Source organism: Callospermophilus lateralis, chromosome 10, assembly GCF_048772815.1.
Source record: "Callospermophilus lateralis isolate mCalLat2 chromosome 10, mCalLat2.hap1, whole genome shotgun sequence".
NCBI lineage: Eukaryota > Metazoa > Chordata > Mammalia > Rodentia > Sciuridae > Callospermophilus > Callospermophilus lateralis.
The window spans coordinates 126,344,689-126,362,341 of record NC_135314.1 but is presented as its reverse complement, the minus strand read 5'-3'; the positions used below and the strand labels follow the sequence as shown (position 1 = coordinate 126,362,341).

Below are 17,653 nucleotides of genomic sequence, written 5' to 3'. Positions count from 1 at the left end.
GCATGAACATGACACCTTTGCCAACATTTTAATGGGTTGCTTGATCCCTTCAGTGAGCCTGGTAGGTTATCCTGGAATTGATAGAGTACAGATCCTCAGGACCCAGCCAGCATCACCTGTAGCAGGAGGGTGTCCTTGTGATACAGTCTCCAGTGCACCATGGGCTCTTCTTGTGCACTGCAGGGATGCCACACCCAAATAAACCAGGGTCCTACCAGCCTTGACTTATCCAGAGGGCTCCTCCATCTGTTAATCAAATAGCAAACATTTGCATTTATAAAGTACCTTCCCTGTCATCTCAAATAGACAATGTGGAAGGGGGAAATGAAAGAAAGACAGAAGGAAAGGTTATGGTATCCTAATCACACAGAACGTTCTGGTAGGCAACCAGATTTTTTTTTTTAAGAGAGAGGGAGAAATAGAATTTTTTAATATTTATTTTTTAGTTTTCGGTGAACACAACATCTTTATTTTTTTTTTTTATTTTTATGTGGTGCTGAGGATCGAACCCAGCGCCCCGCACATGCCAGGCAAGCATGTTACCGCTTGAGCCACATCCCAGCCCACAACCAGATGTTTTTTTTTTAACTTTGACTGTGTGACCTCAGATAGGTGCTCTGCTTTCTGGGTGGTGGGCACCAGAGAGGATCCTAAATAAGTTCCTGGAATAGGAGTCAGAAGAAGCCTTCTCAGCTTAGCTCTGCTACTTTCTGAACAAAGGACCTTAGGTGAGTCACTTCAATTCTCAGGGTCCTTATCACAGAGGGGGACAATAGCCAACTGTAGACATGTGATCATGAGTTGTGCAGGACACAGCCCGAACAGCCATACATGTCAACTCGTCTTCTAGGGTAGAATTAAGATTTCAGTGAAACAAAGATGGAATCAGGTATGGCACTGGAATGGAATTTGACTTCCTTCCTCTTGTCTCACCTGAGGTACATTTTCACATTTCATAAATATCCAGCTCTACGTTTGGGCCATCTGGTTTTTCTAGGGCAAAACTTCAGTGCAGTGATTTGTAAGTCCATTTTGTCATCCCTGGGGCTGGAGGAACCTTTCTGATTCTCTGGAAGAGACTGGGGTGTCACCCTTGACAGCATGACTTAGTGACCACTCAGGGTAGGAACTCGAACCCAGAGGATCCCACCAAATCCTAACCTGGAGCTCCCTTGGAGACCTTACCAGAAAACACTCTCTTGGTTGTTTTTATTTGTGAGTTTTCTGATATAAATGGGGAAATGGCAGCTTGGGGGACAGATGGAGCAAGCAGGTGTCCAGCATGTGGGATCTAAACTTGCTCAAGAGCCCATCAGAGGGGCTGGGGTTGTGGCTCAGTGGTAGAGTGCTTGCCTAGCATGTGTGAGGCACTAGGTTCGATCCTCAGCACCACAGATGAATAAATAAAAATCCTTTGACAACTAAAAAATATTAAAAAAAAAAAAAAATCAGCGAGTCTGAGGAAGTGATGTCCAGAAGGTCAAGCAGAAGGTCAAGTGCAGACTCTTGGAGGGCAGAGATGAGAATGAGGAGAGGGACCTGAATCAGGGAGGGACCTGAAACTGCTGCTTCGGAGCTGAGAAGCAAGGAAGAAGCAGCAGGCTGCCTCCTGTGGGGCTGGTTCCGGTCCATTCTCCAATCACCTGTCAGGTATTTGTGCATCTTCCCCCACACCAGCACCTGTAGGAAGGTGGAAAGCATCAGAATTGGCTCTGAAACACCTGTATAGAGTCCTGGCTTGCAGATGAAGTCTAGGGAAAAGTGATCCTTATACTTGTGATCAGAGGTCCCCCTGGGGCATCAGTTTGTAACCTGTGAAATGGGGCGGCTGGGGGCCTACTTTGCCCTCTCTCCGGTTGTGAAATCAACAAACCCCGATGAGCCACCCCCACAGCCTGCACTGACCCAGCCTCCCCCACCACCAACAGAAAATTCTGGGAGGTTGGGCACCTGACCCCGCATCAGAGAACGCATGAGCGCCTTTCTGCACGCAGCCCTGGGCAGGGCCCATTTCTCTTTCAGCTCAGTGAATGGTGGAAGCTCATGGAAGGCAGCAGACAAAGAGCCCCCGGGGTAGGGGAGCTTCCAGAGAGGCCCATGACCAGGCCACAGGGCTGCTGGGGCTGGAACCCAAAAGCCACTGGACTCTAACCCTGCTAGGCGCCGCAGAGGCAGAGGAGTGATGAGTGAGAGGAGGGTGGTGGTGGACTCGCCCGCCGGCACCAGCTCCAGCATGCCCCTCCAGAGGCGCAGGACATCTTTCAGGGGGACACGATCATCGTCCTCCCTGGACAGCCCCCCAGCCTCCAGGACCAATGTCATGGGCAGCCTCATCCGCACCCCTGGGGTCTATGTAGGGACAACGCCCAGCGGGGGCATAGGTGGCCTGGGTGCCCGTGTGACCCGCCGGGCCCTGGGCATCAGCAGTGTGTTCCTGCAGGGCCTGCGGAGCTCAGGCCTGGCGGCCGTGCCTGCTCCAGGCCTGCAGAGGGACCATGCTTCTGTGGAGGACCTAGGGGGCTGCCTGGTGGAGTACATGGCCAAGGTGCACGCCCTCGAGCAAGTCAGCCAGGAGATGGAGACGCAGCTGCGGATGCACCTGGAGAGCAAGGCCAAGCGTTCTGGGGGTTGGGGTGCCCTCCGGGCCTCCTGGGCCAGCAGCTGCCAGCAGGTGAGTACCAGGCCATGCCCAAGGGCTCGGCAGACAGCTCTCAGAAGGGGATGCTGAGGGCAAGGGGAAGGGTCGTGGGTGCTCTGAGGCCAGAAAAATTGGCCACACCATCCATACTTTCATATTAAAAATGCTAATGGTCCAACGATGAGGACATCGGCCCCCATTTACTGAGTCTTAAAGAGGCAGGACCTGCTAGTTCCAGCTCATGCACTTCTTTCTAGAACATTCAAAGCCATGCTGTGTGTCGAATCACCATTGATTGCATTTTTCAGATGGAAAAACTAAGGCATGTAATTTGGTCATAAGCTAATAGGGAGATGGAGCTGAGATTTGAAGCTGAAGTTCCCCAGCTCCAAAGTTGCCTTTGTCCCATTACCCTGAGCTGCCGCTATTGAGAAAGGGCTTTTACAGTCTTCATCTGACTGAATACACTGAATGAATGAGTATTAAAAACTATGAATAAATGGACATGTCACCACTGGTGTGTGGCCGGGTGATGCCCACAGGGACTCTCCATCAGCCGCCTGCCCCTGCCCCATTTCGCTCTGCAATAGCACTGTCCAACAGAAATATGAGCCACGTCAATAATTTATCTTTCCATTACCTACAGTAAAAGAAAGGAAAAAGAAACAGGTGAAGTTAATATTAATATCATATCTGATTTAACTTAGTATATCCACAATGTTATTTCAATATGTAATCAATAGAAAAAAATATATTAATGAGATGGTTTGGATTCAAATAGAACCTTCTAGAGCAATGGAAATGTATCTGTATCATCCAATCAGTCAGCCACTAGTCATTTGTGGCGAGAGAGCACTGGACATGTGGCTAATGAGACTGAGGAACTGAGTTTTTTATTTTATTGAATTTTCATGACTTCAAATAGCAACATGTGACTAGTGGTTATCTTACTGGACAAGGCAGGATGCAGAGGTTCCCGTCTCTTGCTTGGTGGCCCCGGCTTTCCTGCCCTCCAGGGTGACTTCTGCAGAGCATGGCGCTCATCCATCACGTCTGCCTGCAGCCTGAGGTTCTAATGCTGAACTTCCGCCAGCACTGCCTATCTCAGCTGGGCTCTCTGTGGGTGGCTGGCTTCTTTCCTCCTGTCCCTTCCCCAAGTGCTGGCCTTGGGATCCCTCTGAGCTAAATCAGTCTCTAATCCTGAGAGGAACTGCTAACTCAGACACTTTGCCCCCTGGGGCATCATGCAGCCTCCCAAGAGGTCACAAACCATTGGTGTGTGGCCGGGTGATGCTGAGCAGATGCACACAGGGACTCTCCATCAGCCTCCCGCCCCCGCCGCATTTCACTCCACCATGCTGCTTCTTTGCTGTCACCAGCATCTGAAGGACAGCACAGTACACACGATATACAACATTGTCCTCTCAGGCTTCCCCTAGTGCTGCTTGTTCCACTCCCATCCACCTGGGCTGTGAGAGAGAGCCATCTTATGACATTCTGGAGCCTTCTATCTGTCGGGACAAAGAGGCAGCTATTCCTCCAGAGTGTCCACAATAGTCCTGTTTCCAAATATGGTGCCCTAGCAGCCATCAGAACACCCAGATATTCCAGCGTGTCAGCATCTTCTGGACAAGTGCATATGGCCGTGCAGACATGCCCAGAGGAACCAGGCATTGCAATATCGAGGTTAGGAAGTATGGCCACAAAACCTACTCACGCTCAATAGATGCTGACTTGCTATAGAAGTTTTTGCAACTTACTCCACTGCTCTGGACCTCAATTTCCTCATCTGCAGAGTCAGTGTAATAATGCCTGAATAATCCAGCAAATCCATAGATAAGCAGACTAGAGAGCTGTAAAAGACCCTCAATGACAGAACAGCACAGAAGGACTACAGGCCAAGACTTTCCACCTCTGCCTCTGGGGCTCAGAATCCCCGAAAAGGAGTCATGTTCCTCTTTAGTGCCCATCAATGAAGTCCTAAATGTGAATAGAGACCTATGATTTTTCTTTTTCTTTTTTGAATATGGACTTAAAGATATAGTTAACCAACCTAAAAAAAAAAAAAAATGGAGTTATTTCCGCCTTGCTGATCTGCCATCTAGCTATTATAAAGCTCAGTTCCATCAAAAAAAGAGCAAAAGAATACTCTGCATACCATAAATACACATGATTTTTCCAGCCAGCCCCCAGCCCCCACCAGGCCTAATGGAGAGCCCACCCAGAGTCAAGTGACTTCATGAAGTGCTGTCCTCTCCTCCCTTGGGGATCAGAGGCAGCCACGCTGTGCTCAGTGCTCCCAGCCTCCAGGAATCCAGAGCTCCCTCACTGGCACTTCTGGTTCTGGACCGCACGTTCCAAACTCTGACCCTCTCCCCTTTGTAGCCTCCTTTCCTCCATCAGCAGCCACCTCCTGCCCAGCCTCTCTGTATAGAAGACACTTCCTCCTTCCAGCCCAGACCCCAGGCGCTCAGCTTTCCTGGTCCTCTTTACCTTCACCAGGCCCACAGCACAAAATCTCAGAGCAAGCTCCCAGTCCCGGCCCTGAACAGGCTGAAAGGTGGCCAGGCACCTGGAGAAAAATCCCACCTACTCCTTACAAACAGCCTCCCAGAGGACCTGAGTCCCCCAAGAGCAGGGTGGGAGGACATCTGTTTCCATGGCACTGTCTCAGACCAGCCTGGAAGCAATTGGGGAGGGAAATTCCCAGCATTACCTCTATAGATGTGTTTCAAAGGGACTCGTTTTCCCAGGGAATACAAAAGGGGGTTGGGAGGAAGCAGACTCTGCCTCCCCTCACCCTCCTCACCCTCTGGAATGCAGAAAGTTGCCAAAGCCATTCTGGGAAGTGGGGCCACCTCTGTCCTGGAATCTCCTACTACCTGCAAGGAGACAATGGAGGGCTTTCAGAAAAAAACAAGGAAGAGGGCAAGAGGGGAAGGAATGGGTGCTGTGACTGCAGAAAGTCACGACTCAGAAAGCAACACAAAACTTAGGGACCAGGAGGGCACCACCCACCTGGTCAGAATCAGCAAAGGGTCCTGGGGCAGGGAATCTTCTCCAACCTTGTCACTACCTCTGTTTGTGGGGTCTGGATGGTCATCCCGAGGGACAAGGCTGGCTTCCCAGGAGCCGTGAGTGCCGTCCCACAGGACCCAGGTCTCACAAGGGCCGCACTTGGGTCTTGATGCTCTGAGGTCGCCATCTTGACATTCTCAACAGTTTCATCTTTAACTTGTGTTTTGCTGACTGAAGCCACACACCGTGGAGACCCTGTGGGAGCTCCTGCTGGCTCTCATCCCCTTTTGGCTCCCTGGGATAGGTTCTCGGCTGCCCATTCCCCTGCCTCCCTAAGCACCAGCCCCTCTAGAGTGGCATGTGGCCCCTGGGGGTGACACCAGCTGGAGAGAAAAGACAAGCCTCTTGGGCACTCTGATCCAGGTCTACAGGGTGGCCCTGAAGTTCTAATGCTTTAGGGGTTAACATCCCTTCAACTCTCTGCCACCAGAAAAGCCCAGTAGTTGGTGAGAAAGGTAATCCAGCAGCTGATGGGCTGTACACAGGATGGAGCAAGCCCCCGGGTGTCCACAAGGGTCTACCTGAGTATCTCCAAGCCCAAGAGAGCGCAGGTTTAAATGGCAAATAAAATCACCATAACAAGAGCCTGAACATAAAGCAGTGTATGGTGGTGCACACCTATAATCCAAGCAACTTGGGAGGCTGAGGCAGGAGGATATAAGGTGAAGGCCAGCCTGGGCAATTGAGTGAGACCTTGACTCAAAATAAAATTTAAAAAAAAATAGAAAGGGCTAGGGATGTGGCTCAGTGGTAGTGCATACATACTAGGGTTCAAACCCTAGTACAGAAAAAAAAAAAAAAAAGAAAAGAAAAGAAAGAGACCATGAAAGAAAAAAAAAACTTTATATTTTAATTGTCCTTTTGTCCTGCTATTTGAATAAGGGGCCCTGCATTTTCATTTTGACTGGAACCTACAAATCATGTAGCCAGTGTCATATAAAATGTCTTTTCAATTCCAAGCTTCTCTCTCTCAGGTCCTCAGCAGTGAAAACAGATGGGAAAAGTCCCAGGTGGTGGCCCCCAGGAAGACCTGGACACCCTTCCCACTGCTCAGGCAGAAGGTGGCCATTTCCCTCCTGGCCTTGCTCTGGGCTCCTGACTTTTCTTGCCAAGTGAATGATGCTGATAATAAGCTCTGTTGGCAACCCCAGGCCTTTCCTCCTCCAGTAGGCTAAACACAAGCTTGGAATGAGGCCATCTCCCTGCCTGGGAGCTACAGAGGGAAGGACAGAGGGACAGCAGGCACACTGTGAGTCCCAATGCAAAAGGAAGCAGCCAAGGGCCAGGCAAGGACGAAGCTGCAGGGGGAAGAAAGGGGACCACAGAGGCTCTCAGTGGAGGAGCAGGACGTTGGCCGTCTCCCCGGGAGGAAACAGCAGATCTCCCCTCTACCAGCCAAGACTGTCAGCCCAGGCAGGGGAAATCAAAATGACGGAAAGGCACAAGGGCTAGAGTTTGAAATGGGCCTGACAGAACTAGCTCTCCTACTGCTCACACCCCCTCTCTGTCCCTTGGCAAGACAGCCCATACTCTGCGCATTTATTTGCCAAATTGAGGAAACTGCTGGAAACTCAAGCAGCTTAGATCAGGGCTAGGTTCTCCCCCAGAGAACCTGTGGCCCTAGAATGTATTTTTGAAAACCACCAATGGGGTGGGGTGTAGCTCCGTGGTACAGCGCTTGCCTAGCATGCATGAGGCCCTGGGTTCAATCCCCAGCACCTCTCTGGGAAAAAAAGAAGAAAAAAGAAAGAACAAATTAATCCTAACCATAGGGTCATTGTTCATGATTGACAAGCTGATGGCCCTGAAAGGAAGCATGGGGGCCGGGCAGAACAGGACTGAGCTATTTTGGTACCTGCACAAGACTGGATGAGTTTCTCCCAGACAAAATCACCCAGGGGATTTCTTACTAACTGCAGTGTGTTTAGCAGAGCAAAACACTATAGTTTGGTTAGAAATGTAATAACAAAGAAGAATATATTCAGGAGACTTTTTCGTAGGGAGAGAGATGAATAAATTTGGAAGAAATAGTTTGATGGGGCAGAGGGACAGGCGGCAGCAGGCTGCTCTCAAAGGTGGTTGCTAAACTGTTTTGCTAGGCAGCAGGAGTCTGGGAATGAGAAAGACGCTAAAGAGAGGAAGGAAGAGCCTGGGCCTGGCACTCAGGGCCTTGTTTCCTGCCCTTCCCATAGGCTGCACTTCGCCACCCTTGACCCTCTTTAAATATCTTAAAAGTTGAGTTTGGAGTAATGAAAAATCAGGGAGGGATGCTACGGAAGATCCCAGGTTTTGAAGCCAGAAAGCCCCAAGGTCAAACCCAGGCCCTGACGCTTAATAACTTCACGACCTTGAGCCAAGTTCTTCATTGATCTCTCTATAGCTCAGGTTCTCATCAGAATAATCAGGATATTTGGAGATGTCTTTGATTTGATAAAAAGAATATCTCTAAGAAGGACATAGTAGAGACCTTCTGCAGAAATTAGGGTATTCGGAATGAGAAAAGGATGTCCACTATCTCCCCTGCTCTGTAACCTTGGTCAGAGGTAGTAGTCTATGTGATTAGACAAGAGAAAGCAATGATGTGAGAGTTGGAAAGAATGAGGGGAAATCTTGATCTTTCTGGAAAACCCAGAAAGATGTAGGTAAAAACTATATAATAAGCAATAAGATGATTGAATAAAGTAGCAGGTTCCAAAAAACATGTCAAAAATCAATGATGTTTATCTGTATAAACAAAGATACAATTGAAGAGGAATTTTCACTAGTGATAGCATAAAATAAAATGAAATGCCTCTGAATAAACTTTTTAAATGTCCAAAATCTCTATGAGACAATAACAAAACCCTCCCAAAAGACACAGAAGTAGTCTGGAACAAATGGAAAGAAATCCCATGTGCTCAAATAGAAAGATTCATTAGCATAGAGAGAGCAAATTCTCCCAAAACTCACTTATAAATGTAATGCCCTTAGAATTTTTTTTTATTTCATCTTTCTTTCCCAGAGCTAGATGAGTGGAGTATAAATTCTATTTGTAAGAACAAAGGCAAGCTGGGTTGTGGCTCAGTAGTGTAGTGCTCACCTTGAACATTCAAGGTGCTAGGTTTGATCCTCAGCACCACATAAAAATAAATTAATTAATTAAATAAAGGTATTTTTTTTAAAAAAGAACAAAGGCAAGGATAAATTAAAATGACACAAAATCAAGAGGGAAGACACTAAGACATACTACCCTCTAGAACTATTTCATTTAGAAGAAGATAGGACGCCCAATGGAACAGAATAGAAAATCCAAAGGCAGGTGCCTTTGCATGTGGAAATGCATTTGTTGATAAAGACAGCATTTGAGTCCAATGATGGATACATGGACTCAGATAAGTGCCACTCCAACAGTTAGATAGCCACAAGGAATATAATAAAACTGGATCCATCCCTTGTTTTATGCTAGAATAGATTCTAAGCATATCCTAGATTTAAAAGGAAATACACATAGAAATATATGGTGAATTTCTTTATAATCTGAAGATGGGAAGTATTTTCCTCATTAAAATTCAAAATCCAAGAGCAACAAGAAGACATATTGATAAATTTCATTACCAAAAATTTTAAAAATATTTGCATTGCAAAATAACATCATAAGCAAAATTAAAAGATAAATGGTAAACTAGAAACAATATTTACAACTTTGAAGACAAAGGATTCATATATCTATTTTATAAATAGCATTTAAAATTTGAGGTTAAAAAGAGTTATCAGAACTACCTATAAACAGACGAGCAATATGAAAGGTTGACATAAAAATAAAGGAAAAATTCTCTGGATGATATAAAAGGATGCTCAACCGGCATAAGAGAAATTTTAAAAACCTATCTGAGATACCAGTTTCACCTCTCAGATTGTCAAAACATTAAAAGTGTGTCCACCTATTTGAGTGTGCGTGTGTGTGTGTGTGTGTGTGTGTGTGTGTGTGTGTGTGACTCTGGGGAAACAGACATATTTTTGCCATGCTGACAGGAGTAGAAAATGATACAACCCCTATGGAGAAGAATTTGGCGGCATGTAGGCAAATGATATAGGCCTTTATGTGGAATTTGACCTAAGAATCCTACTTTGAGGTCTCTCTGCCAATGATACATTGGCAAAAATCTGATAAGAATGTTCATTTCAATCCTATGTGTAATACCAAGAGACTGGAAGGGATCCAATTGCCTATCAGTAGGGATACTTCCCTGCAGATGGGAAATCATCCATATTATGCAGTGATGCTTTCCAGGATCTCCTGTTGAGTTAAAAGACAAGTTAAAAGGGAGAGTGTGGACTTTACCACTTAAGAAAGAGGAAGAGAGCCAGGCAAGGTGGCACAAGCCTGCAATCCCAGAGGCTCAGGAGGCTGAGGCAGGTGGATTATGAGATCAAAGCCAGCCTCAGCAAAATTGAGGAGCTAAGCAAGCTCAGTGAGATCCTGTCTCTAAATAAAATGCAAAATAGGGCCGGGGATGTGGCTCAGGAGTCAAGTGCTCCTGAGTTCAATCCCTGGTAACCCCCCCAAAAAAAAAGAAAGAAAGAAAGAAAAGAATAGATGGAGGGAAGGAGGAATGGACACTGGAGTTTTTTAATTTATCTTCTTATGTGGAGATGATTTGGGAACCATGAAAATATTTTACATAATTGTAAAGCAAAATTAAATCTTAAGCAAATCCTAAAATATCAAAAATAAAAGGAAACAGATAAATCCAATGATGTATCAAGTTGATGTGTAATGACATAGAGAAAAACTATTCAAAGTGATTATTTTAAACCACAGTAATTCGTCTGTACATCCCCAAGAGGAATGTATAAGAGAACTGGGGGCGAGGGTGCTTAAGTTTTCAGGGATCACATCGTTGGCAGTAGCACTGGTGTTTTTCTGACACTGGTGTGTGTGTGTGTGTGTGTGTGTGTGTGTGTAGATGTATACTGTAGGATAAAGCGAAAGAATCATTATATTTGTGTTATTAAGAACTGAGACTTTAGTGTGGGTGAATGGAGATACCATTGAAAGACTGATTAAATTTCATGGCAATTCTTTAGTCCTGGATTTAAATTTGGATTTATCAGTATAAACCTGTGATGTCTGTGATCATAAAAATAAAAATATACCTATTTCCAAATCTGAACCACTGAAGAGATCTAGAAATGATGAAAAGATCGAGCAGCAATGGCCAACCCATTGGCAGTGGACAGTTTTAGGCTCCAATTTTGGTCTCTAACAACCATGTTTCATGAAAAGTTGAGTTCCTTGGAGAAGTGGCTGAATCCATGTTTGGGGAACCGGAGATATACAAGATGAGTCTGAAGCATTTTGTCATACCAGAAAGCAAGGAAGCTATCCAGAACCACTACAGTCATGTCAAAAGACACAGAAATCAATCCCAATATTCCCACTATCCAAAGATGGCTTCATGGATATTAACTGGGTGGGGTAGTGGCACATATCGGTAATCCCAGAAACTTGGGAGTCTGAGGCAGGAGAATTGCAAGGTAGAGGCCAGCTCAACAACTTAGCAAAGCCCTAGAAACTTAGTGAGATTCTGTCTCAAATAAAAAGAACTTGGGATGTGTCTCAATGGTAAATTACCCCTGGGTTCAATCTCCAGTGTAATAATAATAATAATAATAATAACAACAACAACTGGAGTGGATCAAAACACATCAAATACATTTTAATTCATGAGTTCAGTATAAAATAAAAAGCATTAATTAATTACCTTTGTAGTCTGCTGGGAAACCAACTCATAACTTTGAAAACTGGTAAATATTGAGGAAGAATTAAATATTTTTCCCTCCCTCTCTTGTAAGACCTACAGGTGCATCAGGTGGGGAAAAAAAAGAAATAATTGAAGACATCATTGTGTAGAAATATTCCAACTAATAAAGAAACATTATTAATCTTTATGATTTTATTAAATAGAATTATAACATCACCACTTTGTAACCATAATAAAACCTTGGCTCCAGATCATAAAAATCATTGAATAACTACTAACATCACAAAAAGAGACCAGCAGGCATCTGTACCTTGCTGATAAAGTACAAAAAAACACCTAGGAAGTAGGCTTGGGGGGGAAAAAATCAAAACTAAACGTGACTAAGGCTCAAGATTAAACTACTAATTTACAGAAAAATACAAGGATCAAAACATGTTAATTGACCTATCGGGGATGAAATGAGCAAAACCCAGACTTCGAGAAAGTCTGTAGAATAAAAGACTCAATTTTTTCATGCATAAAAATTGCCAGGGGAAGGAGAAAAAATGGAGGGAGAAAGTTGTAAATTCAGAGACCAAGTTGATGCCAACCCACGGAGATGTTCTTTGTTTGGATCACTATTCGAAGTGTTAAAAAATATATTAGACCAAGGAGGGGAAATGAACATCAAATGGATATTTGATGGTATGGAAAAATTATTAATTTTTAAATATGACCATGTTTGTGAAGTTATGAATTTTTAAAAAGCATTTTTTTATATAAATGAAACAAAATAAGTCACACATTTACATTCATGGAGGCTGGGTGATGGGCCTATGGGGGTCCATTCTTTCTTTTTATATGGGTTTGAAATGTTCTGCATCAAAACAAAGATAGGAGACCTTCTTCATTGGGTTGGTCCATGGGTATTAAATGAAATAACGTATATATATATAACACGGGTGCATAATCAGTGACAAATTCAAGGTTATGGAATTGAGTGAACTCGAAGATACACACCTTGGGTGAGGAGTCGCATAAACAGCTGAGTGTCTCACATACAGTCATGAGTTCAACCCACACAGGCTGCAGGCGTTCTCAGAAAGAGCAGGAGGTAGAGGATGCTCAGTTGTAGAGACTGACTATGGATCCAAAGAGCATCCCTTCAGACTAAGGCCCAGCGTGGACCAAGGATGAGAAGTGGCCACGGCAAGGCAGCCTGTAGCTGTGTCCCTCCCCTATTCCCAGAGCCTGGCACTGAGAGGTAATACAGGGCACATAGCAGGTGTCCAATCAATGTCTGCTGTGAGAGCTAAATACGGAGCCAAACAGGCTCAAATCAAATCCAACCTGAAGATAGGGGAAGGTGGGGGGTGTCTTCTTTAAAATTCCAGACCAGAAAAGAAAGGGAACAGCTTCCGCATCTAGCGCCCCTGGATAACTGGGCAATCCTTTGCAGTTGTAAGAAAAGAACAAGGGATCTGGGTACATACTGATGTAGAATAGCACCAAGATGTAGGGGTGGGTAAAAAGCAGACCACCAAACCGTGTCTGTGTACTCCCACTACTTGGGTTTAAGAAAAGCCACAGTGGAAGGGCAGCGTACATGGTGAGGGATTCAGGGAGAGGGCCAGGTGCCTGAGACGTGGCTGCCTTTGGCTACATGCTCTTTGGCACTGTTAGAACATTTAGCTTAAATAAAATATGTAGCAATAAATAAAACTCCTGCCAGCAGCTTATTACTAGTGGTGATGTTAGGAGGTGGACCCTGCCAGGTCCGGAGCAGGGAAGCCCTTGTAGCCTCAGAGAACCTTCCATGAGCATCCCCTGGCAGGAGGGGAGAAGACCCTTCCTCTCAAATCAAAAAACCCAGCAAAACTCAACATCCATACACAACAGCGGTAGCTCCTGCTAATGGGCCACCCTCTCCAGAAGAACTAAACTAAAACTTAATCCAGGCGGTTGGCACAAGTGTTGAAGACAAAGGTATGGAGGCTCTTTCTGGGGAATTTCTGAAAGGAGGGCTGAAGTGCAGGGAGCCCCCAGGGAGCCCCCGCAGGGTTCATGCTGAAGTCGAAGTCTCAATTTAGGCAAATAAAACATCATTTATGGTCATCTGGGCTGGGGAACGGCACATAAAGACTCATTTATCTGGTGGTAAACGAGCTAGTGGAGCTGACAATCACAGATGCATTATTCAGCAGAATCGAGAAGCTATTTGAGTATTACGAGGAGGTAATGAAAAGAGAGAGACAGTTCGGCCACAGCCCTGACCGCCGAGGGAAAACAACTAGCAATTTTTATTTATTTATTTCATGGGCCAATGAATCATCATCTGAACAAGTCTCGGGGGTGGGGGTGTGCAGAGAGGAACGACGCTAGGCAGGCTCTGGGCACAGTTTCACAGAAGACAATGCACTGTGCCCGAGCCCTGGGTGCCCACCCCTGGCCAACCCAGCCCCAGCCACCTGAGCCCTGAGCTACAAAGAAACCACCCCAGCTGCAGATCTCACTACCTCTTCCTCATCTTCTTCCCACCCCCAGATAAGACCCTCCCTCAGGCCTGCTCCCAGCCAGCTCTGGGGACAAAGTTTCTCTATACAGGAATCTTTCTGCCAACCGACTAGAACCTTGTCCAGTCCCCTAACTTACAAGAGCTTAGGTTCCTCTGCCTAAGGAAGGTGTAGACATCCCTCACGAGTAGTGGGAGGAGTAAATGAGACAAGGAGGTGGATCCCTGGGGCCTGTCGGGAGCTCATGGGTGTCAGCTGGTGGTCCTCAAGTAGCAGCATCTGGGAAATGCGTGGCTCTGGTGGTATTTCAGACAGACTGCAGGTGCGAGGGAGGGAGCAAGCCCAGGCCAGGCAGCACCTCCAGGGGCAGCTGTGGAAAGGCTCTCAATTCCCAGGAGCAGTGTTGCTAGATATAGTCACCCCCTGAGGCTCAGAGGTTCAATCCCAGTGTTCCCTAACAAATCCACGTACCACACCATAGGCTCAGGAGGCTGAGACTGTCCACACCTTCCTTGTGGCCTTCAAACTCATGGTTGTAAGACATTATAAGTTTGTTTGGGGGGGGAGGGGTAATTTTGTTTCGTTTTTGTGCTGGAGATTGAACCTAGGGATGCTTTACCACTGAGCTACCTTCCCATCCCCCCAACCTTTTTTATTTTCTTGTTTTGAGATAGGGTCTTGTTAGGTTGCCCAGTCTGGCCTCAAACTTGCCGTCCTCCTGCCTCAGCTTTCCGACTCACCGGGACTGCAGCCGTGCGCCACCAGACCTGGCCACCTGCTAGTTTACTTGCTGTCTTTTCTGGTCCTCAGAACAGTGTATGGAGCTACCTAGCACGATGGGGTTAGTCAGCTCGGGCTGCCAGAACAAAGGACCCCAGACTGGGAGCTTCAACAATGGAAATTTACTTCTCCGCTCTTCTGACACGGCTGGAAGTCCAAGATCAAGGTGTGGGCAGGACTGTCTTTTCTGAGGCCTCTCTCCTTGGCGCATAGATGGGCCTCTTCTGCAGGAGCCGCCCAGTGATCTCATCTCTGTATATGTGTCCAACTTTCTTTTTACAAGCACCCCAGTCACACTGGATTAGAGTTCACCCTCTTGACCTCATTTTAACTAATTACCCCCTTGAAAGACCCTCTCTCCATTAACAGTCCCGTTTTGAGATACTGGAGAGTTGTGATATGGGAGGGGGGTCACCATCCAGGGCCTAACCCCCATTTTATAAAGACACTGAGGCCTCACTGAGTTCATGCTCCAACCAGAATCAATGTGGTGTGGTTTCGACCGCCAAAATATTACTTAAGAGCTTCCTATTACAGGCCAGAGGGGCCTGTCCCAAAATGCTTGGGGCTTAGTGGGGCCACTGTCTACTTTGACCCCCCCACCCCTTTCCGTTTGGTCAACTGGATCAGCACCAGCAAAGAGCCTCCCCAGAGGGTTCAAATCTAAGGGTTGTGCCTCCTTTCTGTCCCCTTCTCTGCCTCCTTCAGTTTGGAAGAAGCTGTCAGAAAGGAGGATGGATCCTCAGCCAAACTCAGCTGTGGCTGGAAATAACTGCTTGAATTAGGACGCAGGAGGCCGGGGTGGCTTCCAGCTCCCCAGAGGGCTCAAGACTGGGGCTGGAAAGCTTCATGGCCCTGCTGCCGGGGAGGGGCGGCCTCCCTGGGGATTTCTATTTTTTTTTTTTTTCCTTTTCAGTGATTCTAATGCTCAGGAAAAAATATGCTGAGCAGTGGGTCCTTGAGGCAGGACGTCTTTATCTGAGTAGATTCAGAGATTCCCCAAGGTACGTGGCTCCAGCTACCCCAAGCCACTCCACCACCAGAGGTGGTCACCTTGCCTGTGAGGGAGAGGCCTCTACCCTCGATGATACCTACATCAGGTTGGGATCCCTGTCCCCCACGGGGCCACCATCTCCCACCAGTACCTGGTTTCCTGGGCAACTTGGAGAGCTAAGGGATCCTTGCAGGAGATGAGGCCACACCTAGTATCAGGGGCCCCAGATGCTAAATCCCATGGGTCCTGGGGCTGGGGGGTGAAGCATGTGCCTCTTAAATCCCACCAGCCAAAGACCACTGAGAACATACTTATGGAGGGCAGGGGTTGGGTGGGCAAAGTCGGGCTTATTAGTTTGTTGCAGCAAAAGAGAAAAATCCGGGGCAGGCACAATGGTGCACACTGTAATCCCAGTGGCTCAGGAGGCTGAGGCAGGAGGATCACGGGTTCAAAACCAGCCTCAGCCACTTACCGAGATCCTAAGCAACTCAGCGAGACCCTGTCTCTAAATAAAAATATTAGAAAGGTCTAGGGATACAGCTCCATGGTTACGTGTCCCTGGGAGAGAGAAACATGGGGAGAGCCTGGTGTCTTGGGAGGAGGAAACAGGAGAGACTTGTTAGGATTGAGTTCATGCTGGGTGGTTCTGGAAGGAAAGGTTGAAGAAGTGAGGGTTTGCTCTGCATTGGATGCCGGCAGGAAGAGGGGTGGGCTCGATGACTGGGGAATCTTACTGGAATGTTCCCGGGAGGCCTGAGAAATGAGGGTGGGCACAGAGCTGCCACCACTAGGAAGCCATGATCGCTCGTCCCTAAGGCCGGCTGGAAGAGGGCTGTTGGGTTTCCGTGGTTGACAATCTCCTTGCCTCTTGTTCAGAGCTAATCACAGCAGGCCCTTGTCTCTGTCCCTTTCTGCCAGGATCACAGGGCAGCCTTGTTTGATGGTGGCCCATACTCTGTGCGTGAACACGCTGTTGGCTGCCAACTCTCAGGCCGTGAGAGTTCCTCACACCAAACCAGCTTCCTCGGCCTCCTCACCCACAGTGGGGCAGGACTGAGGACACAGAACTGACATGCAGGGACCGCTCGCCCGGCAGGGCCACTAGGGTGGCCATGGGCTGAGGTGGAGTCCTGGGCCCACTGTGCCTCACAGGTGCTGAGCAGGGCTCACCCTCCTGCCCGTCCCCTTGCTGCCCTGCAGAGCCTGTGCCAGCGCTCACACACCTGAGCAGCTCACAGGTAGAACAGAGCCCAGTCCAAGCCAAGTCCTTAACAGAACAGGCCCTGGCCTGGCTACGAACCCCCTCAGATCCTGTTCCTTCTCTATAAATTGAGGGAGAATGATCTCTATTTCATAGAATTGTCACAGAGGAGCGCAAGGCAAGCTGGCTTTCTCCAGCACCCAGGATGGTGCCTGGCACATCATGATATTTAATCAATAAATATTGATGAAATCAACCAAAGGACATGCCCAGAAAAATCGTAAAAGGAAGCTGTGTCTGTCTCCTAGGGCTGCCATGGCAATGTGCCACCAACTGAGTGGCTCAAAATAACAAAAAAAATTTATTCTCTCGTAGTCCTGGAATGGAATTGGAAAGCAAGATGTCATGGAGGTGGGTTCCCCTTGAGGCTCTGAGGGACGATATGGTCCACACAGCTCTAACTCTTGGCAATGGCTACAAGTCCTTGGCGGTGATGGTCCTGGCTTGTACCCACAGCCCCCACCCCAAGTTCTGCCTCGTTCTCCACGTGTCTGTGTCCAGATGCCCCTCTTCTCATAAGGACGTCAATTGCATTAGAATAAGGTCCACCCTCATGACCCCATCTTAACCTGAGTTACACTTCAAAGAAGGTCACATTCACCGATCCTAGGGACAGGACTTCTGCTTATCTTCTGGTATCTGACCTGTACTGGGAGCTATTGGAGC

The 17,653-nt window shown here is 47.2% G+C and overlaps 1 protein-coding gene across 1 annotated transcript in view; it reads left to right on the top strand.

The window, feature by feature from the left end:
- Positions 1-2,182: 2,182 nt before the first annotated feature.
- The window catches only part of Bfsp2 (beaded filament structural protein 2), a 66,635-nt gene continuing 51,164 nt past the window's right edge, over positions 2,183-17,653 (top strand). Inside the window, exon 1 of the mRNA XM_076868748.2 lies at positions 2,183-2,671. Coding sequence (XP_076724863.1) covers positions 2,183-2,671 — 489 coding nt within the window. The remainder of the gene's footprint in view (positions 2,672-17,653) is intronic.